Source organism: Poecilia reticulata, chromosome 22, assembly GCF_904066995.2.
Source record: "Poecilia reticulata chromosome 22, P_reticulata-male-v2, whole genome shotgun sequence".
Lineage (NCBI taxonomy): Eukaryota > Metazoa > Chordata > Actinopteri > Cyprinodontiformes > Poeciliidae > Poecilia > Poecilia reticulata.
In genome coordinates, this window is record NC_088851.1 from 7,558,431 (window position 1) to 7,583,457 (window position 25,027).

The following is a 25,027-nucleotide window of genomic DNA, read 5'->3' on the forward strand; positions in this document are numbered from 1 at the left end:
TAGTTAACAAGCCAACTAAATATTTGGTTTTAAGCTAAATATATAGCTAGCTAGCTAACTCCATCCATTCATCCATTTTCTATCGCTTATCCGGGGTCGGGTCACGGGGGCAGCAGCTTCAGAAGGGAGGCCCAGACTTCCCTCTTCCAGCTCCTCCAGGGGAACCCCAAGGCGTTCCCAGGCCAGCCGAGAGACATAGTCCCTCCAGTGTGTCCTGGGTCTTCCCCGAGGCCTCCTCCCGGTGGGAAGTGCCTGGAACACCTCACCAGGGAGGCGTCCAGGAGGCATCCTGGACGCCTCCTGGACGCCCAGGATGCCCGAGCCACCTCAACTGGCTCCTCTCGATGTGGAGGAGCAGCGGCTCTACTCTGAGTCCCTCCCGGATGACCGAGCTTCTCACCCTATCTCTAAGGGAGAGCCCAGCCACCCTGCGGAGGAAACCCATTTCGGCCGCTTGTATCGGTGATCTCGTTCTTTCGGTCATGACCCAAAACTCATGACCATAGATGAGGGTGGGAACGTAGATCGACCGGTAAATCGAGAGCTTCGCTTTTTGACTCAGCTCTCTCTTCACCACGACGGACCGATACAGCGCCCGCTTCACGCTTCACGGCGGACACTGCGCCAATCCGCTTGTCAATCTCCCGCTCCCTTCTTCCCTCATTCGTGAACAAGATCCCCAGATACTTAAACTGGGGATCAGGACGACCCCCCTGACCCGGAGAAGGCACTCTCCCTTTTTCCGGCTCAAGACCATGGCCTCGGATTTGGAGGCACTGAGCCTCATCCCGGCCGCGAACCGCTCCAGTGAGAGCTGCAGATCACCATCTGATAAAGCCAACAGGACCCCATCATCCGCAAAAAGCAGAGATGCAATCCGAAGGCCACCAAAACGGATCCCCTCAACACCTCAGCTGCGCCTAGAAATTCTGTCCATGAAGGTAATGAACAGAATCGGTCTGCCTTGGGTGACCCTACCAGGGGCATAAAGCCCCAGACAGCATAGCTCCTAGGATCATTGGGACACTCAAACCCCTCCACCACGATAAGGTGGCAGCCCGAGGAGAGGAGCTAGCTAACTGAATATCTAATTTGGAGCTAGGCAGTTTATAAATTAAATATTTATCTAACTAAATATATAGTTTGACACTGTGACATTTTAAATGTGTAATAAAGTGGAAAATATGACTGAAAATGAATTCCCATTGCTTTGTCTTATGTCAGGCTAAGACTACGAGAAAATATGGCCACGCACCACGGCTAGCAAAGGCTGTAGCTGATTTTCAAATTCTTATTTAGAGGTAAATTAAATTGCTATCACATTATTTTCAAGGAATATTAACTCCCTTTGTTTGTCTGCTTTAAAATATTAGGTGTGTAGAAAATTTAATATTATGAATTAGAATAATTAGAATTTTCTATGCTTGGGACTCATTCAACCTAAACCCAGATTCATAGCTCTGTGAAAAGTAAAGTAAAACAATCTTCCTGTGGTGTTGCAAAAGGAGATAATTGGATGTAAATATTTTTAAGGGCGTATGTAAAGCGTCTGAAACATTCATTGTTTATAAATTGTGCTATTTAATTGCTATGCCTATAGAATCATTCTCATGTTTTATTCAGTTTTAATGCATTTTGATAAGTATTTAAAATTACTATTGGTTTTTCAACCCTTCCTCATCACAATTTAAATACTTTGTATTAAAGTCTAGATTTGACAGAGGGAAAACACAAAAGAGTTTTAATTGCAGATTTTACATCTGTTATGATACAAACTAAGCTGCGTACATTTTAGCGTATTTAATACCAGCTACATAACAGGTATAGCTTACTCTTTAAACTAATAAAATAACTTCATGCTGTCTTTTTTTTTTTTTAAAGGAGGGAAAAATACCTGAAATATAATACTTTATTTTATAACAGCTACAGATCCATCGAGATGGCATGATAAAACAAAGAACCGACTGTAATCTGATTTGACAGTCAAATTAAAGTGTCGCTGGAGCCATTTTTGTTTGCATATCCTCAATAAACCCTGGTGTGAAAACTGGCTTTCTCACTGGACGGCTACTTTTTTTCCGCCAGTTTGCTGCTTTGAAGATTCACAAGGTTCACTGATGTTCATCAAGAAAACACAGGTGAGCTCATCGTTGTATTTTCTTTTTTCATAATAAATATTAATGCAATTAATTTGTTGTAGACTGTCTTAGGTTTTTATGTTTTTAATGGAGAAAGCAATTAGTTAAGCAATTAATACGGTTTTGATAACGCATTCAGTGCGCTGCATATTTAGAATTTTTTTAAACATAACACAAAAACCGCCATAAACGTCAGTATGTCTGAAATTTTTTTAAAATCATTTTAGCAATAAAAGAGATTCATTTTCATTTGTCCACTCTAAGTAAAAAAATAGACAATTTGTGCAACACGGACGCAGTGTCAGTGATTCAAGTATGTGTCTGATGAGTGTCAGATTTTTATCAGTTTTTTTGTCCTGATGCAGCCGACATGACCAGTTTTATGTGTTTATCTGTAAATAAGCATTACTCCTGATGTTGACAATAAGACCAATTATGATTGGTCTTATTGTGTCTTATGATAAGAGATGTAAACACATTCTAGAATTATGATCCATAAGAAACAAATCCAAATATAACGTGTCTATAAGAAGTCTATGACTCGCATTAATAAGTAGTTATAGTTGTTAAATATTGTAGTTTTGTGTGTTTTTGCTAAATAGGGACATTTAAGGTCCACAATCGTTTGTACAACATTTTTGTAATAGCATTGCGGTTTTACAATTTTAATAAAGACGAGACAAAAATAATGTAACATTTACTATTTTAATAACTTTATCGTTTTAACTCTTTAAACACAGAAAATACTGTGAAACTTATTTTAAATTAGATATAAGAAGTGAATATTAGTTTGATATGTCATTATTTATGGCCCGCAGTGTTCCTGTGCGCCACACCCAGTCGTCCTATTAACAAACAACTGCAGTCAATTGTTTTAAATCTAGATCAGTTCAGCCATATCTATGGTCACTTTTGCAACTTTCTAAAAGGTTTAATTAGTTGTTTTTTTTAATGAAGCATTTATCCGTGTAAGTAGGAAGGATTACAAATAAAATTGGGTCACAGGATTACAGATCCACAAGTGTAAGGCAGACATCCCTGTCCCAGCCCATCCTGGGAAAACCTGAGTTGTTTCTAAGTCTATAACTTTCACATAAGTGCCTCCAGTAAGTTCTTGATCTTTTGGTTTTCCTCCCTGTGAGAGATACTTAAAAACTAGCGAAAGGAAGCTTACTTATCAGATGCCTAAGCTTCTTCCTCTGACTGCTTTCAGTGCAGAGAAACATCACCTTTACACTGGGATGATGGACGATGGCACAATAGGCCTGTCGCAATAAGCAATAAATCAATTAACCGCATGATAAATTGAAACAATCTCAATATTTTCCAACGATTTATTGTCTTTCTCTTCTCTCTCTCTTTATGCCAAAGATTTAATGACAAAAGCCTTCAGTCTGGTGCTTTGGTCTCAACTAACCCGTTTTTTGAAGGACAATTTTGTTTACAGAGGCTTCATAATTATTTTGTTGTTTGTGTTGTTTTGGTTTATTTATTTTGGATTTTTAAGATATCTTGTAGTCCAGTGTTAAATGTTCTTTAGAAGTTAAAGTTTATTGATCATTGAGAATTAGAGGTGTGCCGATCGATCGGCCACCGATAAAAATTGGCCGATTTCCGTGAAAAAGTGTATGATCGGTGATCGCCGATCATTGTCTCATGTTGCCGATCACACAAACCGATCACCTGCATCTCATTTCTCAGCCTGCCTGTGCAGCTGGTCTCCTATTTCCTTCACACTGTGCAAACGCGCAGCAACAAATCCTAAGCGATGTGGAACTATATCGCACTGAGTGAATGGGGAGGTTTGCGTGTTGTGGCGGAAAATTGAAGCACGTCAAAATGCATCAACACGACGAATCTAATACGACATAAAAACAATGCCATACTTGACGGAGTTTGGCTACATCGAGGCTCACTGCAGTAAAAAAGACATATGGAGGATCAGATAGCAGGTAAAGCAGCGCACAGCTACAAACACTCACCCGGATTAGCATGACGGTCAGAAAGCTAAACAAATAACCCGCAAAATTATTTAAGTCTTCGAGCTGCGATGAAAGACGCTGGTTCTGCTCTCGCTGTTGAACCGCTGCTATGCGCTACAGACAGAGCGCTACTTCTGCTCCACCTGGTAGTGACTCTCACACCGAACCTGTTTAAAGCTGCAGCATCTAATCTAAAAAAATACATTTTACATACGTATTAAAACTTTCGCTGTCCTAACATGAGACAGATAATCTCTAAAAAAATAATCGATCTCCTCCCAGTTCTGCATAATTACTCTGCTCAGTCAGAAACAGCCACTCAGAACTAGCAGTAATCAGCTAGCCGCCATGCTATCAGGAAGTTTTTATTCAGTAACTCAGGATTGTTTATTGTAATGGATCCTGTATTTGCCTTTGAATGTTAAGTTTTATACTTGAATTTTTTTGGCAATGTTGAGAGGTTTTATTTTGGCTCTTTGCATTATTTAGCCTCTTCAGAGCCTTCATATGTCATCAGTCTGTTAAAGATAGTATTACTGATAGCAGTACAATTTGCAGAATGCTTGTTTTGTTTAGTTTTCTTCTTGGAAAATGTTATTAAAAACAAGTTTTTGTCTAAATTAAGGTGAATTCATGGTTCCTTTTTCCACATAATGTAACCGGTAGTGTTTATGATAAAAAAATAAAATAAAATAATTATGTGATCGGTATCAGTGATTGGTACTGGTGATCGGTATCGGCAGGAAAAAACCTGATCGGCACATCTCTATTGAGAATGTGTTCTTGCATTATATTATCTGAAAAAGGTTTCAAAGAAACAATATTATCGTTTATCGCAATAATTCCTGGGACAATTTATAGTCCAGCAAAATTTGTTGCCATGACAGGTAGGTATGACACAGAAACATAATCCAAAGAAGCAGAGTTTTACTTGGTAAAGTTTTACAATCCAGTGAATTAATTAAAATGATTTTGGTAATATTTAATGTTTTTTTTGCAGGATCAAGATGTGGGTCTTCATATTTCTCCACATACTGAGTCTAAACTGTCAGGTTTGTCATATTCCACAAAAAGATACTAAAAATTAAAATGAAAACATCAGATTAATTTTTTTTTTCCTTTGCAGGCCTCTGCAACAGGTAAAGAGCATTTCTTTACAGCTCCTGTCTCGCTGGTTGTTGATGATGATGGTAAAGGCTTCACAGGTTACCAACTGGGGGTGCTCTTCACTGTAAAGCTGCAGTATGAAACTTGTATAAAATAATTTTTTACATACTTGTTGAAAGTGTCACCATGTCGTGGCAGAATAGTATGATACAGATAATCTGTGAAAAAATCAAGCTCCTCTGACTTCTCCCATTGCTTCCAGTGCTAACTAGAAATAACCAGAGCCGGGAGGCGGGATTTAGAGCTGTCAATCACAATGTCGTGTGGCGCTGCTCATCCCTCTCCTATTCCCTCTTGCTCTCTGCTAAGCTGCAGCTATCAGAGAATGTTTTGAATGCTAATGCTAGTCAGCATAGCCACTAATGATGGCGGATAAATGGTTTTCCTGTAAGTTGTTTCTCTGCCTTTCGCACATTTTTATTAGCAAGTATGTGAAGTTGAGTGACAGAGCTAAGACCCTCCTCCTGGTTCTGATTGGTTGTTTTTTCGGTCGGGTGTGCTGCATTTCTTTAGACGTCAATAGTAGTTCATGGAGGAGGAGATTGATCTTTTCACAGATTATCTGTCTCATATTATACTATCAGGACACATTTTAACAAATATGTAAAAAAAAAAAAAAAAAGCATGTTCTTCTTAAAAGTTACATACTGCACCTTTAAGCATCAATTAATGTTTCAGTTTCTCTTTGAAAGTTTCAGAGAATTCAACGCAGATGTATTATGCTAAACTGAAAATAGACAGAAGTGCAAAGGAAGTAATCATTTCGAAGCTGAACTTTACTGTGAAAGACAGCAACGTGAGCATCGAGAACGTCGCAAGGACAACAGGTAAGAAAGAAACAAAGGAAGATTCCAAGTACTGTACTTTTAAATTTGCCAGTTCCAGAAAACCAACTCAACAAAACTTTGTCTCTTCTGTTTTTTTTTTTGTTTGCTTGTTTTCTGATTGTGTGTTTCTTTCACCCCCAATAAGAATGTAAAGAAAACAACAACGGTAACAAAACATGTAGATGCGAACCGGACCACAAATGGAGTGATGAAGTTCGTCTCACAGGGGTAAATTGTGATGAGCATAACTGCACCCTCAAGGCTGACTCTAATTCAATGTGCACTTTAAGCACTGCAGGCATGTGGACTTTCACTCTTCATTTAACCAAACGTTTTAAACTGTACATGTGTGGAGAAAGGGTTGATGCTCTGCAACTTTCTACATTTTGTTCTTAACAGTTGATATCACAGGGAGATTCACTGTGGAGGGAGATGAATTTCAAAGTTGTCTGACAGATAAGAACTCAGTCGAATATAAGAAATGTCATAATTTTCTGTTTGAAAGGGTAAACTAATTTCCATAATTAAGATAATTATCAAATATAACTATTTGATACATTGAGAAATCCATAAATAATGCAGATAATGTCTTTTTAGATGAAAATTGAATACAGTAAAATAAGAGGATTTGACAGTCTGGCAATAAAACAATTCAGGTACTTTCTTCTCTAATAATAATAAAAAATTGCACACATTGATTTTTTAAAATGTTTAAAATAATTTTTTGATTTTGTTTTTCACTAAAGTGTTGGGAGCGTTATTGTTGATTTTACAATGAAGATCGTCTCTAACGTTAGTTCGGGAGAACTGTTTAACAAATCTACCGCTCTGACAAAAGCTCTAACAGGCAGTATGTCTTTGGAGACAAAAGGTAATTATATATTTCACTGGTTGGATTCATGTTAACGTTACATTTCACAATAACTTTACATCCTGTTTTGTTTCTTCAATGACTTCCAGTGATTTTTTAAAGACTTTCACACCAAAGTTAAAATGCAATTTTACTACGGTGGAAAAATAAGATAGTAAAGTTATTTAAGAAGCCCCTTCAGCTTTTCATATAGTATTAATTGCGCTAAATAAAATTTAAAAGTAGATGGCACAAAAAGAAGGCTGCATAAGTATGCACACCCTGAAATTATCACTTTATCACATTTCTTTAACACCCCACACCTTGACCAGTTTCCATCCTGCTAAGCCTCCTGAACTTTATATGAGGCTAATAAGGTTCTCTAAAACCTACAATAATTCTGAAATAAATGCAAAGTGTTCTAATAAGCTATCACTTTACAGGGTGACGCTAATGCTACCTCCTTATCACAGCTTTAAAAGAAAATTTTAAGAATTTCATTTAACAGACTAGTTTTCTTTAGTTGTGTTTTAGAGGGAAAAAAATATTAATATTACAGCCTCATTTTTTTAAGATCATAAACTCCTGTGTAAACTTTTTAAAGTTATAAACTTTTTAAATTCACAGGCATTGTCACTTTGGATATATCAACGGAATCAGTGCTGTATGATGACAGTACTGTTGTTATTTGTAAAACTGAGAGAGATCTTCAAGCCGATCCAAAGTGGAATCTGAAAAGAGAAGATGGAGAGTTTCTCATAACTAATGGCAGGATCTCAACAGTAAAAAATGAAAACAAAAAAAGTACAGTCACGATTGACCATGTTAACGAACTCTGGCAAGGTAAGTTTGTTAACAGCCACAACATTTCAAATCATTGGCCCACAATACCTTGAAAAATATTCACAACCCATTTTGTCTTGTCATTTTGCTCAGTCATCCTTTCATAACAATTCAAGCTTAGTCAGACTGAATGGGTAGTATCTGTAAACAATTCTTTAAGTCTTTAATTGTGTTTAGCTTTGAACTTTGACTATACTATTCTAAATACAAATGCACAATAACTTTTAAAAAAAGAAAAACAAACTATACCAATAACCAATAGTTTTCTCATTCTAAATTCCTTGTTTTGTGAAAAGCTTCACCAATGAATTTGAGTCCTGCTAGCTTATTGCTAACGTCGTTAGCATCCTGGGCATTCGCAAATACTTTGAATTCTCCACCAAAGCAATGGCTTGTGTTTAAGTTGACTGATCAAATTTGACGTGTTAAAGGTCGTGCTGTGTTTGTCCTTGCCGAACCGTCTCTCAACGTTTGTTAACCAAAGTCAGCATATCGTTTTCCTCCGAAACCTTAAAAGAGCCTCCAAACCAGTGGTTTTTAACCTTTTTTGAGGTACTGAACCCACCAGTTTCATATGTGCGTTCACTGAACCCTTCTGCAGTGATAAATAAAATATGATTTCTCTTTTCCAAATTCAAAACATAGGTTTATGTCTTTTTACTGGTGCACAAAATAAGCCATGCATGAACATCACCTTGCTCAAAGAGCAAAACCATGAACTCACAACAAATTACGGTATTACTTTATTCTGGCCCCTCCAAAATATTTCAGCCCCATAAAAGAATTTCAGCCTCCAAAAAGAATTTCAGCCTCCAAAATAGTTTTTTTCACTATTTTACTCATTTAAAATAAATTTTGATTTTTTAAAAAGAATGTAAATTTTTTTTATAAATTATTATTATTATTATTATTATTATTATTATTATTATTATTATTATTATTATTATTATTATTATTATTATTTAATTTGTTTTTTGTCATTTTGAATCCACAAAATACTTTTTTGGAGCCAGAATAAAGCATTGCCCAAAACTTTATACGATGCTGTAAGGATTGGTTTGTTAACGGGTACAAATCCAAGAGCAGGCAGAGTGGCCCTTTCATCAAAACTGGCTCGTTTCATCTTGAATTCAGCAAGCATTGTGTTCTTGAATTCATGTGTAGAACCCAGGTTAAGAACCACTGCTCCAAACTAACGGCCGTTATTTTCCCTGCTTACCTGGGCTGCATTCACACGGTGTTGGAAGTTCCAACTTGGGAGTCATTCGGACCTTTATGTTTATATTTCCCTTGTGAGCGTGTAACACTCTGGGATAGTTGATTTATTATTATTTTTTTACTGTTTTCTGACAAATTTTTGAAATTGTTTATTTGCAGTCAAAAATGTTTTCTCCAATTATACTGATGCCATTTGAACTCCATGCAGGTCTCATGCAGGAGGAGTAAGAGTGCTCTTAAAAAAAGACAAACACCCACACCACCAAACATTTTATCAATGCTATTCGTTGTGATATTGGACAGATAAGAATTTAATTTCTTATCGGGCCGATAACTATCGTGCATCCCCAATTCTAACAGATAAATATGCTTTGATGTAAAACATTTCAGCTCCATTCTAGTTTCTCCCATTATTGCTGCATATCTACCTCTGTCCATCTGTCCCTTTTAGCAGAAAAGCTTGACAATACTATTGTCCTGTTTCAGAGTGGGGAAAAGTGTTTTTCATTATAAACAGCATTTTGCCTGCAGGGGAATAGGTTACAATTTGGTGTCATCTGCCCAGTGACACCAAACATGTTTCCTGTGTCTCCTACTTGACTTGCGGCAAATTGCCAAAAGGATAATAAATGTATTCTATTTGTTCTTCATAAACTCCATATTTGAGGAGCGTACTGTCAGAAATCCAAACTGAGCAGTGGATTTCTGCAGCTCCTCCAGAGTTAAATGATAAGGAGGACCCCCAGGCCTCTCCTATAGCTGAAGTATAAATCCCAAAAGCGTACTTCTACAGTGGCTTGCAAAAGTATTCATGCCGTTTTAACTTTTTCATATTTTTTCACATTACAACCACAGACATAAATATATTTGATTGCAGTGTGCAAAAGCATTCAGCCCCCTTTAGGAAGCCACTGTATTTTGTCCTCAGAGAACAGAATCTACATGTAAAAAACATAATGGAGTTTTATAGACTAATGCAGTGGTTATAAAATCATTGAACTTATGAGTGGGTATTTTATGAGTTTGAAAATAGTACTTCAGCTAAATAGCTTAATCAATTATTATCTTTTTTTAAATTTAGTAACATTTTTGTAGAGGATCTCCAGAGCCAGTACTTCTTGGTTCATAACTCAGACTCCAGCTTTGTGTTGAACACAATATGTGTTCATTGCCATAAGCAGGATTATCTAAGTAATAATACATTACACATGTACATTTCAATATATACTGCTTTAATGAGAATGTTCACAACTCTATCAGTCTATGTCATAATCCGCATTGTTTTTGAAAAGGAGGACCCCAGGCCTCTCCTATTGCTCGTGTGTGGTGGGGCAAAGATCCAACTCCTCAGTGTTAAGAGAAATGGGGTGTGTTCACCATTTTTAGAGCAGAAATATAGAGCACAACTACTTACCCAGGGACAATCAGTGTTATTTGTTAGAATTGTACTTGGAAAACAACAGGAAAAGAAAATTAGTCTGTTGACTGAGCATTTATCACATAATGGTTGTCTAATCTCTTGAAATATATTTTATACCTTTTGCCTCTGTTTGAACCCTCGATGTTCTCCCTTCCTCAGGAGAGTACATATGTCTTTTTGTTGAACAAAAAGGCCAAATAACCATAAACCATAAAGCCAACGCTACAATGGATATATGCCTCAAACCAAAGATCGACATTTCCGCAGATCCAGCATTTCCCTTGTGTAAGACAGAATCAACTGTTTTTATGGTGAAAGTGAAATGTGAGATAAAGAATACCACTGAAACGTACAATGTGAGCTGGCAAGATGGTGCCATTAAAAAACCCGTGACTTCAGGTAGGAACATTTCACTAGTGTTATTCATGTTCGCTCTTTGAACCATCTTCTGACTGAATTTATTCTTGTAATACTTGTCCTGTTTATGTCACTTTCACAGAGGGAGACAAATCTATTTATTCAGCTGATAAAGTAGTTAACTGTAAGACAGAACAGAACACCTCTTCCTCAGGGTCTCCACTGGTATATTGCGACTTTACTAATGAGTGCAACCAAACTAATAGTGCATCTATGAAGGTCGAAGTCATTTATCGTAAGTATCAGTTTGAGATAATGATGCCTTTTTATTTGACACAGTGAATTGTATGTTCTTTACTGCAATGAAAAAGCATTTTTTTGAATTTGGTGGCAACAGTGGTAGAAGTTTGTCTCACAATCGGTGGGTTGCCGGTTCGATTCTGCCTCTGTCGTTGTGTCCTTGGGCAAGACACCACTAGCCTTGACTGCTAGTGGTGGCCAGAGAGCCCGGTGGAACCGGTGATGCCTCCATCCAGTAACTTGCCACCATCAGCATGTCAATAGGTGAATGACTGAATGTAGTGTGAAGCACTTCGGGGTCCTTTAGACTTGATAAAGTGCTACACAAGTACAGGCCATTTAACTTCTGAAATGGTGGAAAAGCAAGTGGAGTCAAACATTTGGGCACATTCAATGTAGTGTAATCAATTCTGACCAGTCATGTATCTGATAGAGAAGTACTTTGAGAGTAATTCAGAATATCACAAAAAATTTAGTTTATTTCGGTACTTCAATTTAAACAATGTGAACATTTGCTTGATATGTTTCAAGTGTTTATGATCCTTAATTTTGATGATTATGTCTCAGAAAATGAAACTCAAGAAATCTGGTACTCTGGAAATGACAGTATTATATAAGTTTAATAAAAGAAATGTTAGAAACACATCACAGTCTGGACATTCAAAAAGAAGACTACTGGGTGACAGATATCCAACAGTCAGTGACACAAGGAGATTAAGCAGAAAAAGATAATTGCTAAAGAAGCTAGCTGTCTATAGAGTCTTGTCTGCACACATACTATGTTAAAGTTAAGTAGAGGGAAAAATGCCATATGAATATATGTTAATAGTCCATTCAAGGGTCTCTGGTAAAGAGCTAAAGCATGCACGGCAGCTGAAGTTGAATAAGAGCCAAAGCACATATCCAAGGCTATAGCTATCGCATGTCATGATTTCAGCAAATGCTGTCCCTGAGACGAAGTAGGAAATAAACCGGACTGTTTTTCAGTGGTCCAAAATCCTCCTTTCAAATCAAAGTCAATTTTACATGTAATTTAAAATACAAGATTTTGGCATTTGGAGGAAGAGTGAAGAGCCATACAGTCCAAGTTGCTGGAGTGAAGATTCCACACTCTTCACTCCAGTGTGATGATTTGAGGTGCCATGTCATCTCCTGGTGTTGGTCCTCTGTGGTTTATCAACTCCACAGCTTGTGCTGCTGTCTGTCTGGAACTTTTAAAGATGTCATTGTTTCCATTAGCAACTTGTACTCAACCATAAGAGTGCCAAAATCTACTTCAGCGACCAGAAGCATGTAGATGAACTGCAGTCCCATATTAAATCAACCCTAATACAGCTTAGAGAATTTATACAAAATCATCCTCAATCTTATAATTCAAAAGAAACAACTGTTTAAAAGTTAATGTGATACTTTTTGCATTTCTCACAATAACATTTTTAAAGTTGGAGTTTTGCTCTGCATAGTTTTTGTACTAAATGACTTTTTAAAATTTGTGCTAAACAGCTAAAGAGAAATACTGTTCAGCGGAAGGTGAATGGGCAGACACCAAGGCCGGCTTTACTGCAGAAATAAAATGCAAGGATAAAGCTGGAACAAGAAAGCGAAAGTGTTTACCTGAGTGAGATTTGAACTCTTCACTATCAGATAACATTTGTTTCCTCTAACTTTGAAAAACACGCTTCATGATTTATGTAACTAATGAAATCTTTATATAACATTTAATTTTTGTGCTGACTGGTTTCACTAATGTTGATTTAATAGTACCTCGAAAAATGGCCGGGAAGGGATATGGCAGGAGGAGGTTTCAGAATGTGTTGAAACGGACCTCGCTAATGTGCTGGAAAAAGCTGAAGTATGTGAACTTTACTATCATATTAACTTCCTGTCATTGTTCAGAAATTAGTAGTGCAGTAACCAAACTAGCTTTTGTTGTACTGTTGTACAGTAACGTACTTAAATATTCTTTCAACTTTTTTATTTTTATGGAATTACTGTAAATGCGAATTGTTACTATAACAATTATTCAAGTATAATTATATACTTAAGCTTGCTGATTAAAGAAGTTGCTGTAATTCTACAATAATAAAACAATAATAACTTTAATATTTATTGTTCTTTCAGATTAGTGACATTGGACTTGGTATACTGGAGTTAAATGCTGCAATAGTATTTGAAAACTTTGTAAAGGTCACAAAGACATCAAAATTACCTGGTTATGCCAACATAAAGACATCAGTTGCAGTAATTAGGACCATGGATGAAAAGTTATTAAATTTAAGTACTATTACAAATGAGACATCAATAGAAGTGAGTATCAAAGCATCTTGATCTTTATGAATTAAGACATAATTAGTATGCTTTCATAACTTTATTAAAAGGTTTATTTCATTACAAATTCACTGATGTATTAAACAGTGTTAAGGTTAAAAGAAACCATGATGACTAACAAAGCAGTTTCCAACTAAGAGCTTTCAGCCATTTTGCATATTGCAAAAAAGTTAAATGTCACAAAACAATTAAAAAAAATAGACTTTTTCAATGTAGTAATGCAGATAATTTATGCATCTTTATTAAATTAAAGATTTTTTACTAAACTTCAAATTCCTATTGCCAAAAAAATGACACTTCTTACACGTCACAACCATCTTCTAGAAAATGACCTGTGATTCTGCTTTTTTTTTTCAGAATTATCTATACTCATCCAGTCATTTGCTGAATAAAACTCTTGAAGACTCATGGAATAAAGATACCACTGACAACTCCTCACTTTCAATGGCTGAGAGATTCATGTTTTCTGTTGAGAATTTAATTCAAAAATCTAATCTGACAGAGGCGACGAAGAGGGAAAATCTGCACGTGGGTGTGTGCAATATAACCAACTGCACCATCAATGTTTTCAATGTCATAGTTTCCATTCCAGGTGGAGTGAATGTGAAAACAGCTGCATTCAAACAACTGGATAAATATTTGCCCCATCTTGACAATAAATCAACAGTCAACAGTATCATTGTTTCCACAACTGCAGACACCGTAAATTTCAAAGGCATTACCATAGACTTTGAAATGATCAACCCAAGACCTCGTAATGTTCTGCTAAAATGTGTGTATTGGGACATTGAAAAACACGAGTTTTCATCAAAGGGATGTAAATGGGGGGGTCCCTCACAAGAGCACCGCTGCTCCTGTGATCATTTGTCCTCGTTTGCATTGTTACTGTCCAAGGAGCCCCTGGAAGTCCCTGGTTTAACTTATGTAACTTATGTAGCTCTGTCAGTATCAGTGTTGTCACTCATTGTCACTCTTGTGATAGAACTGATAGTCTGGAGCGATGTAGTCAAGACGAGTACATTATATTTACGCCACACTGCCCATGTGAACATTTGTCTGTGCTTGCTGATCGGTAACCTCTGCTTTTTGGCATCTTCTTCCAACCCAGATAATATTTCAGAACTCTGGTGTCGAACCTCTGCGGTGCTGAAGCATTTCTGCTATCTGGCTATGTTCTTTTGGACGTTTTGTTTGAGCGCCACACTTCTTCATCAGGCAGTGTTTTTGTTCCATAAGGTGAGCAGGGCAAACTATCTGAGGTTCTCGTTGGTTGTAGGCTATGCCATCCCCTTGATCATAGTCTTTGTCACGTTTCTTACCTGCAACGGTGGAGCTGAGGGGGTATATTACTTAAAGAAGACCTGCTGGCTGGTTTATGGTGGACTTTTTAAAGGCACTTTTTATACGTTTATCATTCCAGTGGGAGCAATTGTTTTCATTAATGTGTTCTCAATGCTTGTGGTCATCATGAAGCTTGTTAGCCACCACTCAGAAATACACCAAAAAACTGACATTTCACCAGAAAAAGAGAAAGCAGCAGCCAAAACTGTAGTGAGATCCATTATCCTACTGACCCCGATTTTTGGTGTGACGTGGATTTTTGGATTTGCCATTTTGATTTTTGATCTCACAAGTGGACCCATAGCATATGCATTTGAATACATCTTCACCATACTCAACGGATTCCAGGTACAGTCAAAATATTTTATTCAATGTAACACATAAACAAGATGAAGTATTTGAAATACAAGTACACTCTTTTTCAATTCCAGGGCTTCTTCATTTTGTTGACCACATGCTTCGGAGACAGAATGGTAAGGAAATGAGACACTAGCCAGATAATGATACAGCCCAATGATGCTACACAGTGTGATCTACAAATGTTTCTAAGCTGTTGTTTAAGACCTAATATGATTACAGTGTACAGTGTATACTGACATTTAAATTCCAGATGTGAGAGGGAAAAAAAACTACATTTTCCACCTTTAATGTGACACATATTGTGGTTTATTCAACTGAAAAAATGACTCTTTGATTGCCTTTGTGGACACACCCTGAAATTATTTAATCTACATAATGTCTAGGTGTCATATGACTGCATTTGCTCTTTTGCGTAATGCGTCCTTTAGTGAACAAAAAAACCCCGGTAATCTCACAAAATGATAATTTGGAGAAGAGTGCAGTAGACCCAGAGTGTTATATGTAAACCTTAACAGTAATACTGAAGAAGCTGCAAACATTTCTGGTGTGAACTGGTTGTGTTCTACATTTGATTACAATTTCCTATATGCTGGATGAAAGACAGAAAGTCCATGTAAATCCCCTTCTAACTAGACTAAAATATCCATAACATGTGGAGCTTTTGATCACCAGTTTGAAAAGTAAGTTTAACACACAAACACAGCAAAACAAGAACTGTACCCATGGTAAAACATGGTGCTACTATATATCATGCTAGTTATGGGTTAATTCACTGTACAGGTAGTTTTGTCAAGGATAATGCGGTGGGATGCTGACTTGCTTAAATTAACTTCAATTAATTCAGTATTTTGTAATGGTGCCCACCAAGGTTGTTCAAAAACATTAAATTCTTAAAGGGTGGTACATGGTTAAAAGCCAGTACTGATAGCTGCTATCTTTTATCATGATTAATCATAGACATCTTTCTGCCAGATAACCAATCTAATGATTTTCTCACCATAATTTCTACAGACTCGTGAGGCTCTACTGAGATACATTAAGAAGAAAGTAGGTGCTCCGCAACTACAATTACATGATGCCATGGCTGTTTCTCTTATATGTCTTACTGCCACTTGTTCTTTCCTCTGATCTCCAGGCTCCAGCATCTAGTGTCAGTGAAAGCACCTCTAAGTCAGAGGTGACATGGAATAAATGAAATCATTTTCATCTACATGTGAAACTAGTATCACTGTTATGTGCCATTGAAAATAAATGTACAGTGTGCATTCACTTTTTACTGAAGCTGAGAGCGGATGTATACTTTTTCCCAAAGGTTTTCTCGAGATAACCAGTTAATGTTCCAGTTTCTGGAAATAACAATATAATTTCCCATTGGTTTTCTGGAGAGAGAGTTAATTTCATGATGATTTTCTTGAATCGAGTTCATTTCCTGATGGTTTTCATGGGATAACAAGTTAATCTCGATAAACCAAACTTTGCTTGTGCAAATACACGTGGCATGTATTTGAAGGATGGAATCAGGTTTAACACACACCAGTCATCTCGTGATCTTGAGATGACCACAAGATGATTGGATCAGAAATGGTTTTCTCGAGAAAACCACTGGGAGAAAGCATATGCTGAAAACGTCCACTCTCGACTACCATAACTATTTTATGTGATTGTTTATTAATGTTATTAGTAAAATTATAAATGTATAGTTAATTATTTTTAGCCTCTTTGTGTTACCGTTTGCATGAATTTGTCCTGTATGCACCTTTAGGTTTTAATGAGGTTACTCATCTTACACAAATACTAGCTGTGATCAGATTGACATTGAATTCTTCAAGTTTTAGTTGATATATTTGAAGAGAAATGGAGCAAAAGACTTGACTTGCATGCCAAAATGATGTTTTAGCGAAAGCCGAGCCTAGACTTAGTTTTCCTCCTAGTTCTGAAAGCAATGTCTTCTTCGTATTCTTTGGTTTGCTGTAAATACTCCGGATCCGAGTCATTTGAAATGCCTTCTTCAGTCAATTTCTCACGGAAGTCTTGCCACTCAAGCTCTGCTCTGCAACACATTAAAAAGATTTGCAACATTAAATCAGAAACTTTTGTAAAGATTGTTCATAATAAAGCAAAAATAGGTGAAAAGTGGGCTTTGTGTCATACTTTTGAAGGAATCGAACACAGTCTTCTTTTCCGTATATTTCGGCTAGTCTTATTGGTTTGTCTCCACAGCAGTCCTCTTTGTCCATTGGTGCATGGAAGACGTGCAGCATCCGCAGCGCAGCCAGATGACCGGACTCTGCAGCATAGTGGGCAGGGGTCCATCCGTGCACTGTCCTCAGACACGGATTGGCTCCATTCTCTAGGAGAATCTTGATGATGTCTGTATCTCCTGAAAAAAAAATGCAATACAGAGTTTTCTAAAACATAAAATAAACAGGTTTCAATCTGGTCTAGTAAACACAAACTGATATGGTTTTACGGTGAATCTCATGACTCCACAAGCCGCTGGAGAAGCGATATTGGTTAAATAAAAATGAAAGCAAGACATTTGTAGCAATTGGAAAACATTAAACCACACTTTATCTTTTATGTGGACAAAGCTAGAATGCAGGTTAAACTTACAGGCTGATTCTGTTATCCTTTTCTTAAACCTTTCTGTATTTAATACACTAGATTGTCTCATTTGGACAGGTTTTAGACTACTATTTAAATATATTAAAATAATTCCATACCATTTCAATTTGAAAGAAGGGCAAAATTCTGCATTAAGAACCATTTTTATCAGTGTAAATGAAAACTAAAGTTATCTTGGCATTAAAATTACCCCTTGAAATCAAAACCGTTGTGGCACGAAATGACCTGTTTGTGAAGGACGTAAATGCAACACAAGACTGACGGATACCATTGTCTCCATTAATAACCAAATTCAGTTCCCATATAACTAGCAGTAGCAGAAGAATTTACAAAAACTTGAGACCCTTCTCATTAACTATTTTGGGTGTTATGGGACGCAATGATTAATCTAACACTGTAATTTTGTTTTATTGCACTTTTTTTCTAATATGTGTATAAAAAACTGAAAAAAGGGGATGCACTGTAAACACTTGTTTAGTTGTAGGCAAATCAGTTTGAAGAGTGTAGTTGGAATTAAAACTATCTTGAGAACTTCAAAAATATTTGAACTTGCTTTCAAGCAGAACCACCAAGCAGCAAAAATGCATTAACAGTGATTGCATGAAAGACTACTCCAAAATGCACATTTACAGTGGCAAAGTTAAACTCAACTTCTGACAAGTTAGGTGAAACTATTATGCAACATAAATTATGTTTCAACTTTAATATCCAGGGGAAACGAAGGAAAACTTTGGGATTTCTTGATGCCAGTCGGTAAAATAAGAGTCTTTATCATTCCTGCATCTCTAATATTGATTTCACCTGCAATAAAATACATAATTTACCTGCTTGATGGTCCGTCCTGCAGTGCATTCAGAGTATTCACAGCAACTCATATTTTCTTTTACTCTTAAAACAATATCAGGATTTGTCTGTGAATACTTTTTGGATGCACTGTAGTCTTTAATGCTTGTGAAGAACAAACAAAACCGTTCCCCAGTTAAATATACTTGTATATCCATAAAAACTTTCAAGAGTGTACTGCTTACATACTAACAAAAAATCTAATGTATACTGCATTTCTAACAATTCACTTCACCTGTTAGTGGTCAGTCTTCATCTTGAGGTGCTAGGCATATTTTCTTTTTTGATAGGTTGAGATCTTAAAGCAAAACAATAGGGGTTTACCATGCAACTGAAGTTGACAAGACAAAAGACAAGCTTTAGATACTAAAATATATCTTTATATACATTTCAAGAAAAAGAGAAAAGAACTAGAAGAGTCTCGATTCTTCCGTTGTACGTCTAGAGAGAACAAGGACAAATGTAACTTGAGACAGCAGGAAGAAAAGACCTAGAGGTAGAAGGTGAAGTTCCTTCTAAAACGCCCACCATTAGCTGCTGCCCAGTGCAGAGGGGTTTTGCAGCTCCAGTCGACGTCTTTAACATTGGGATTGCATTTCGGATGTTTCAGTATCTCCTTCACCTTCTCATAATCTCCCGCTGCTACCACTTGGTGCAGCTCTGTCATTTTTCTGGAGTTGCCCAGCAACGACTTCTGAATTCAAAATGGCGGAGTCTTCACCTGAGCACGAGAAAGGGAATAGTGCCGCCTGCTGGACAGACCAGAGGAAACAGCGCATTTGAAACGCGTCAAGCGCCTGAAATAAAAGACTGACGCTTTTAAATGATTTATAGTGTAGGACTTCCTACATTAAAACATGTGAAATTGGGAAATTTTTAAAATAAATTTTGACATTTTTGCTTGTGGAGAAAGGTTCAACCTTTGAGCTGATCATTAATGTGCTGAGATTTTTGTCACACATTGCTGTGAGAAAGAAACAAAAATAAGTTTAGTTTTTATACATTTGGTTTTATGATGGACCAATAAAGAGTGACATGTGTAAAGAGATAGAAAAAAAAAATAACTTTGCAAAAATAGAAAAAAAATATATTTAGCTTCCTTTACTCTGACACCCACTATAATGCAACCAATTGACTCTAGAAGCCACATAAACGAAACACACTTGTGGGTACTTCAATATCTATGTAAATATAATCATCCAGTGAAGGTTTTGGAAGTTAGAGAATATTAGTTGGCAAAATCATGAAGACCAAGTGGGTTCAAAGCAAAAGCCAACTAAACCGCTCCTCACGGCCCACAAACCACCAGGTCATGTAGTAGACGGCCACATTTATAACTGACAGGCCAGACAATAACTGCAACAAACAGAAGCCTCAAGGGGATTAAAGCAAGGAAATTCTGCTTGCAGTTTCTTTGCTTTCAAATTAATGAAAATATATTTGAAAATGCTTAGCTATAACTGAGTATTAAAAGATTAAAAGAGTTGATTGTCCCTAGACCTAAGTCCTTGCGCAAAGGTTTAGAATACAATCTAATGTGAGAGAATTAATGTGGAAGAAGGTGCTTTAATCATTTGAAATTTCTGGCCTGCATGCTAAATTCTCAGTGGCAGCGACCCAACACTGCACATAATCCTAAACTCACCATCCCAACACCAAAACTGTTAGCCGGGACAGGCTAATAGGAAGAGAAGATGAATGGAGCTAAATGCAGGGCAATGCTTGAAGGAAGCCTGTTTGAGACTGCAAGAGACTTGAGACTGGGGTGAAGGTTCACTTTCCAGTGGAATGATCCTCAACATCCAGGCAGAGATAAAATGGAATGGTTTAAAATCCAAGCACATTCACAATTAACACACAGCAACATTTTCATTCTGTAGACCACTTTGCTTAATTAAAAAAACTAAACGTGTTTTACCTTTCAAATTGTCAGAACCATATCTTTTAGGTTCCAATAATTTTCTACAGAAAGCAAATAAATCCATTAAGACCAATTACAGAATCAAATCTGAGGTCTGTCTAACAGAAAAAAAAAATGCAATCAGGCTTTTCAATTCATTTGCTCATGAACTTCTTTATTTGGTTTTGTAGAAGTTTTAATAGACAATAAGAAATAGTGATGACAAACCCTCAGAGGCATATACAAGTCTGTTATTGGATGAGGATGTGACTGCAAGTCACAACTATTTCAGATCTTCTGGGCAGACACACTGGCACTTAAGGAAACTAGGGTCATCAAAAGATTAACAAAACCATCATACTTCTGGATGTGCTTTATTCCACTAAGACAGAACGTGGAGGAATGTTTGAGTTGGACTGCCTTATGAGCAGCTGATTGTCTGAAGGTTCTCTGTCACAGCACATTCTTCTGTAAATGGTTTCCAGTATTGTTGCAGTGATGCATTTATGGAGTCCAACTCGCATTCAACTTCCACTGCATACTGAGGAAATGGCATCTCTGAATGGCTCTCTGCACTGAACACAGTCAGTTTAAGGGGTTTATCAATCAAAAGCTTATAGAAGAAGTCATAAGCTTGGTCATCCCAGGAGCCTTTAGATTCATCAAATCCAATCAAACGACAAAGAAAGGCCTGGGGTACCTTCTCCAGAAGATTCTGAGGCAAAGGTCTTGTGTCTTGGATGTCGATGTCTGACTCATTTCCATAGTCAACAAACAGGACATGTACCATTCTGTTGTCTTTCTGGACTACCATCGCTCTGCACCACAGCTTGTCATCAGGAAACAAAGCAAGACAATGGCTCCCTGGTCCAAGACTCTGAAGGAATGTCACGTCCTGCTGCGCCTTACCAGCTTCCTGGGCTAGCTGGGACACTTCACATAAATCCTCCGTGTTGGCAAACTGACACCAGAAGAATTTTGGCTCTGCAATGCAGGACGCATACACCATTTCGGTTTTAGTTTTGAACACTTCTGGCTGCTTGTATGTGGAAGTACTTGTTATTTCTTTGGAGGGCCCAAGATTATCCTTGCTGTTGCTGGCTTGACAATCTTTTGCCACAATAGATTGTTCTCCAGAAAATGACTTCCAGTATTTCTGAATGACCTTGTTAACCACAATCTTGTCACATTCTGTGGTTACTGTGTGTTGAGGAACACCATTCTCTGAACAACTTCCTACGGCCACAATTGTCACTTTAAGTGGTTTGTCAACTATGAGATTGTAGAAGCCATCGTAGACTTCATTATCCCAAAAGCCACTGGACTCCATGAAACCATCCAAACGACACAGAAATGCCTGAGGAGCCATTTCTAGCAGGTTTTGAGACAGCAATCTTACATCTTTTTTCTCGACATCACATTCGTTGCCATAATCAACAAACAAGACATGGACTGTATTGTCCGAGTTCTCAGTTACTTGAGCTCTGTGCCATTTGTTGTCTTCTGAAAGTAGAGCAAGGCAGGGAACACCAGGTTTAAGATGCTCAGGTGAAATTACGTCTTGTGCCTTTGCAACCTCATTAGCAAGACATGACACTTTGTCAAGGTCTTCTGTGTTGGTGTATTGACACCAGAAGTAATGTGGGCCTGAAATACAAGAAGCATATGCATCCACAGACATGTTTTGGGAAATATTTGGCCAGTTGTACATGTAACCCTCTGCATTTTGCTTTGGGTAATTGTGGGATGAAAACCGAGTCATTTCCAAGTTGCTGTAGAGACTATGATTTAAAGTCTCCATCCTGCTTTTATTGTTCTCAAGAATGATGTCCAAATCCTTCACTTGCTCCACCTTTGATGATGAGGCATATGTGGGACATCTTGTCTTGTTTTCCTGCATTTCTGGGCCATTGTTGTTCTTTAACATTGATGATCTGGTGAGTTCAGGTGGGGAATGAGCCTCATTTGGCAGAGTAGTCTTTTTTGAGACGGAGAATTCGTCGTCAGTGTTAGACGCCCAAAGATGACTGCTGTGATTTCTCATTTTTGTCATCCTCTCCCTGACCAAGGCATTTACATTTAGTGATCCATCAAATAGTTCAACCAGCAGCTTCCCCTTCTTCCCTTTTGCTGCTACTGAAATGGTGAAATTGTTCCCCACAGCATGGTTGGTAAACCACTCGTTGATTTTTAGTGATGAATCTGGAGGAACATTGAACAGTCCGAGTGGAACAGCCTGAACAGGAACAGACCTGGCGATACTTGCTCCAGGAGGCAAGGGGCAAATATCAGTCTCAAGAACAGCAAGGGTGTCCCCATAGTCAACAAAGTGCACCTTGAGATTTGGGGATCTTTCTACTATTAGACCTCTGTACCACTGATCATCAGTATACTTGGCTAAGCAAATGCTATTAGGTCCAAGTGGGCAATCTGAGCTTTGATGCTTGTGAGGTAGCAGTGCAACACTTTTCCAGAGTTTTTCCAACATGTGCAAATTTCTGTCCAATTGGCAGTAGAAATGATGGACCGATTCAGAAAATGTCACCAGAATCTTCTCTTCTCCACCCACTTTAATATTGTGTGTGGAGTACTGATACTCATCCACTGGGACTTCTGGGGGACTTTGATTCCCAGTTTCAGAAAGATCACAAGACTGAGCCAGGTGCTTAGGCAGACTCTCGGATCCAGAATCAACATCTACCACATTCAGTTCCAGGTCAGCTTCAGATGTTACAGCCTTCCTAACATATTTTAGTCCAGCACCAGACACGGACTCCAAGTTCATAAAGTTCTGGAAGTCTCTTCTTGCAGCAACAGCCCATTTGGGACTGATGGGTTTTTGCAGGTTAAATGGGCAATACTGAAAAGTTAGTGCATTCAGTCGCAAGATTGCTGGATCTACAGGCTTTGATGATGTATTGAATTCTGTTGATACAAAAACATATACATTAGAGCATGTAGCAATGCCAGCAAATAGTAATATCAGTCAAATTTGATTACATTTAACAGTGCATAAGGTAGACTGTCTCGGTGTGAAAAATATTTTTTTCTGTCTTTAGCTATAATTTTAAAAAGACTACATTGTAAACTCAAAAAACACTGCTCATATATAAATGTATCATATTTCATTTTAAAACAAACTAAATTTGAACTAAAAGAAAAGTTACGTTTTTCCACAACTGATTTCTGATTAAAACTGTCAGATAACAAAAACACCTGAAGTGATGTCAGTCGTTTTGTATTTTTTAAATCTAGATTGGCTATGGTTCAAATTTCCTCATGTTTTAAACAAATTCCCATGACATTTTCTGAAATTTCATATTTTCATTTTAGTTCCTTAAATTAGCCTGAAATAACCAATCTATGCAAAACTTTGACAGAAATATGTCCCATTGAAAATTCAGTTGTTGAGCCATTGCTTAACCCAAATTGTCTGTATTTTGTCTCCTTAAAGACGGGGAGGCTATGTAAGCACACAGGCTTTTAAATAGTAAAAAGTCAAACATTTCTTTAGGATGAGGTAGTTTAGAAAGAGTAACATGTTTGGAAACATTTTAATTGCAATTATAGTATAGCTAATATTTTTAATAGGACATATTAAACCAGTGCTTCTCAATTCCAGTCCTCAGGCTCCACTGCTCTGCATGTTTTAGATGTGCCTCTATTCCAGAACAGCTGATCCAAATGATTGCATGACCATCAAGTACTGCAGAAGCCTGTTAATCATCCACAGATTCAATCCAGGTGTGTGGTAGAAGGGAAACACCTAAAACATGCAGGGCAAGGGGGGCTGACGACCGGAATTCAGAAGCACTGTATTAAACAGACATATTAAAAACTTCTTAAAATTGAAACTTTTAGAAACAAAAAAAAAGCATTTCCTTTTATTTAATCATGTTTTTGCTTCCACTTCAATAAATGCAAATTGGACCACAAACAATGATCAACTTTTAGTCAAACGCAAACTTAAGACACACACCCATCCATCAAGCTTTTCTAAAGACAGAGTGATGCATGTCCAGTTCTAGCATTACACGATTGTTTTTCTGGACAAAAATTAGACAAACTTTTTTTCCCCCCCAAGTAATTTTTATATTGATTTGATATGATTGATTTGATAGAGAAACTAGTTTTTCAGCAATCGGACAGCTTTGCTAATTTCATTCATATATTGCATTCATAGCTTATTCAAATTTAAACACATTTAAAATAATTTTACCTTCACATTTTTAATTAACAAAAAACTGGTACTTGTGGGCTTCAATGCTACTTTTCTACTTGACCATTTTAGCCCTCGTAGCAAAATGTTTGGCCACTTTTGCCTTACCACGTCCATTGTTGTTGACTGATCGTTTCATCCTGCTCCTCTCGTTGGACTTGCGTTGTGCTCACGTGGTTTTTTTAAAGGCTTCGTTTGACAGCTTGATAGTACGTCATCACCAGGCTGCTTTAGAAGTCACTTTTTACATACTTTGATAGCATCCTAAGTTTCTAAAATGTCCATGGCTCACAGGTTTGTATAGCAACA

General features: G+C 37.3%; 4 protein-coding genes across 5 annotated transcripts; 2 read left to right on the forward strand and 2 right to left on the reverse strand.

Moving 5' to 3' along the window:
- Positions 1-2,031: 2,031 nt before the first annotated feature.
- On the forward strand, positions 2,032-12,893 carry adgrf3a (adhesion G protein-coupled receptor F3a). The gene is made up of 12 exons (XM_081602946.1): positions 2,032-2,138; positions 5,121-5,172; positions 5,247-5,259; positions 5,980-6,114; positions 6,260-6,412; positions 6,514-6,620; positions 6,712-6,770; positions 6,861-6,985; positions 7,592-7,807; positions 10,605-10,844; positions 10,945-11,097; positions 12,606-12,893. Exons 2-12 carry the CDS (start codon positions 5,128-5,130, stop codon positions 12,722-12,724), a joined length of 1,365 nt encoding a protein of 454 aa, XP_081459072.1. The 5' UTR covers positions 2,032-2,138; positions 5,121-5,127; the 3' UTR covers positions 12,725-12,893.
- On the forward strand, positions 12,870-17,264 carry LOC145549941 (adhesion G-protein coupled receptor F3-like). Of its 2 annotated transcripts, XM_081602945.1 has the most exons (5): positions 12,870-12,954; positions 13,224-13,409; positions 13,788-15,119; positions 15,203-15,244; positions 16,143-17,264. In XM_081602945.1, exons 2-5 carry the CDS (start codon positions 13,356-13,358, stop codon positions 16,257-16,259), a joined length of 1,545 nt encoding a protein of 514 aa, XP_081459071.1. In that variant the 5' UTR covers positions 12,870-12,954; positions 13,224-13,355; the 3' UTR covers positions 16,260-17,264. The 2 variants fall into 2 exon arrangements, with proteins under 2 accessions (XP_081459071.1, XP_081459070.1); XM_081602944.1 differs by lacking the exon at positions 12,870-12,954 and having other exon boundaries at positions 13,252-13,409.
- ankrd66 (ankyrin repeat domain 66) lies at positions 15,114-19,909 on the reverse strand. The gene is made up of 3 exons (XM_008399042.3): positions 19,128-19,909; positions 17,283-17,511; positions 15,114-17,181 (listed from the first exon to the last, which is right to left on the reverse strand). Exons 1-3 carry the CDS (start codon positions 19,264-19,266, stop codon positions 17,025-17,027), a joined length of 525 nt encoding a protein of 174 aa, XP_008397264.1. The 5' UTR covers positions 19,267-19,909; the 3' UTR covers positions 15,114-17,024.
- Positions 19,910-20,653: 744 nt separating this feature from the next.
- tdrd6b (tudor domain containing 6b) lies at positions 20,654-25,015 on the reverse strand. The gene is made up of 2 exons (XM_008399045.3): positions 24,827-25,015; positions 20,654-23,424 (listed from the first exon to the last, which is right to left on the reverse strand). Exons 1-2 carry the CDS (start codon positions 24,855-24,857, stop codon positions 20,921-20,923), a joined length of 2,535 nt encoding a protein of 844 aa, XP_008397267.1. The 5' UTR covers positions 24,858-25,015; the 3' UTR covers positions 20,654-20,920.
- Between the last annotated feature and the right edge of the window lie 12 nt (positions 25,016-25,027).

Coding starts and splice junctions, on each gene's coding strand:
- adgrf3a (XM_081602946.1), top strand. CDS start 5,128: ATGTGGGTCTTCATATTTCTCCACATACTGAGTCTAAACTGTCAG. Junction 6,115..6,259: donor GAACGTCGCAAGGACAACAG/GTAAGAAAGAAA, acceptor ACCCCCAATAAG/AATGTAAAGAAAACAACAAC. Junction 7,808..10,604: donor TGTTAACGAACTCTGGCAAG/GTAAGTTTGTTA, acceptor TCCCTTCCTCAG/GAGAGTACATATGTCTTTTT.
- LOC145549941 (XM_081602945.1), top strand. CDS start 13,356: ATGGATGAAAAGTTATTAAATTTAAGTACTATTACAAATGAGACATCA. Junction 13,410..13,787: donor CAAATGAGACATCAATAGAA/GTGAGTATCAAA, acceptor TTTTTTTTTCAG/AATTATCTATACTCATCCAG. Junction 15,245..16,142: donor CATGCTTCGGAGACAGAATG/GTAAGGAAATGA, acceptor TAATTTCTACAG/ACTCGTGAGGCTCTACTGAG.
- ankrd66 (XM_008399042.3), bottom strand. CDS start 19,266: ATGACAGAGCTGCACCAAGTGGTAGCAGCGGGAGATTATGAGAAGGTG. Junction 17,512..19,127: donor GCACTGGGCAGCAGCTAATG/GTGGGCGTTTTA, acceptor TTTTTTTTTCAG/GAGATACAGACATCATCAAG. Junction 17,182..17,282: donor TGTGTTCGATTCCTTCAAAA/GTATGACACAAA, acceptor AATGTGTTGCAG/AGCAGAGCTTGAGTGGCAAG.
- tdrd6b (XM_008399045.3), bottom strand. CDS start 24,857: ATGAAACGATCAGTCAACAACAATGGACGTG. Junction 23,425..24,826: donor AGTCAACAACAATGGACGTG/GTAAGGCAAAAG, acceptor TTGTATCAACAG/AATTCAATACATCATCAAAG.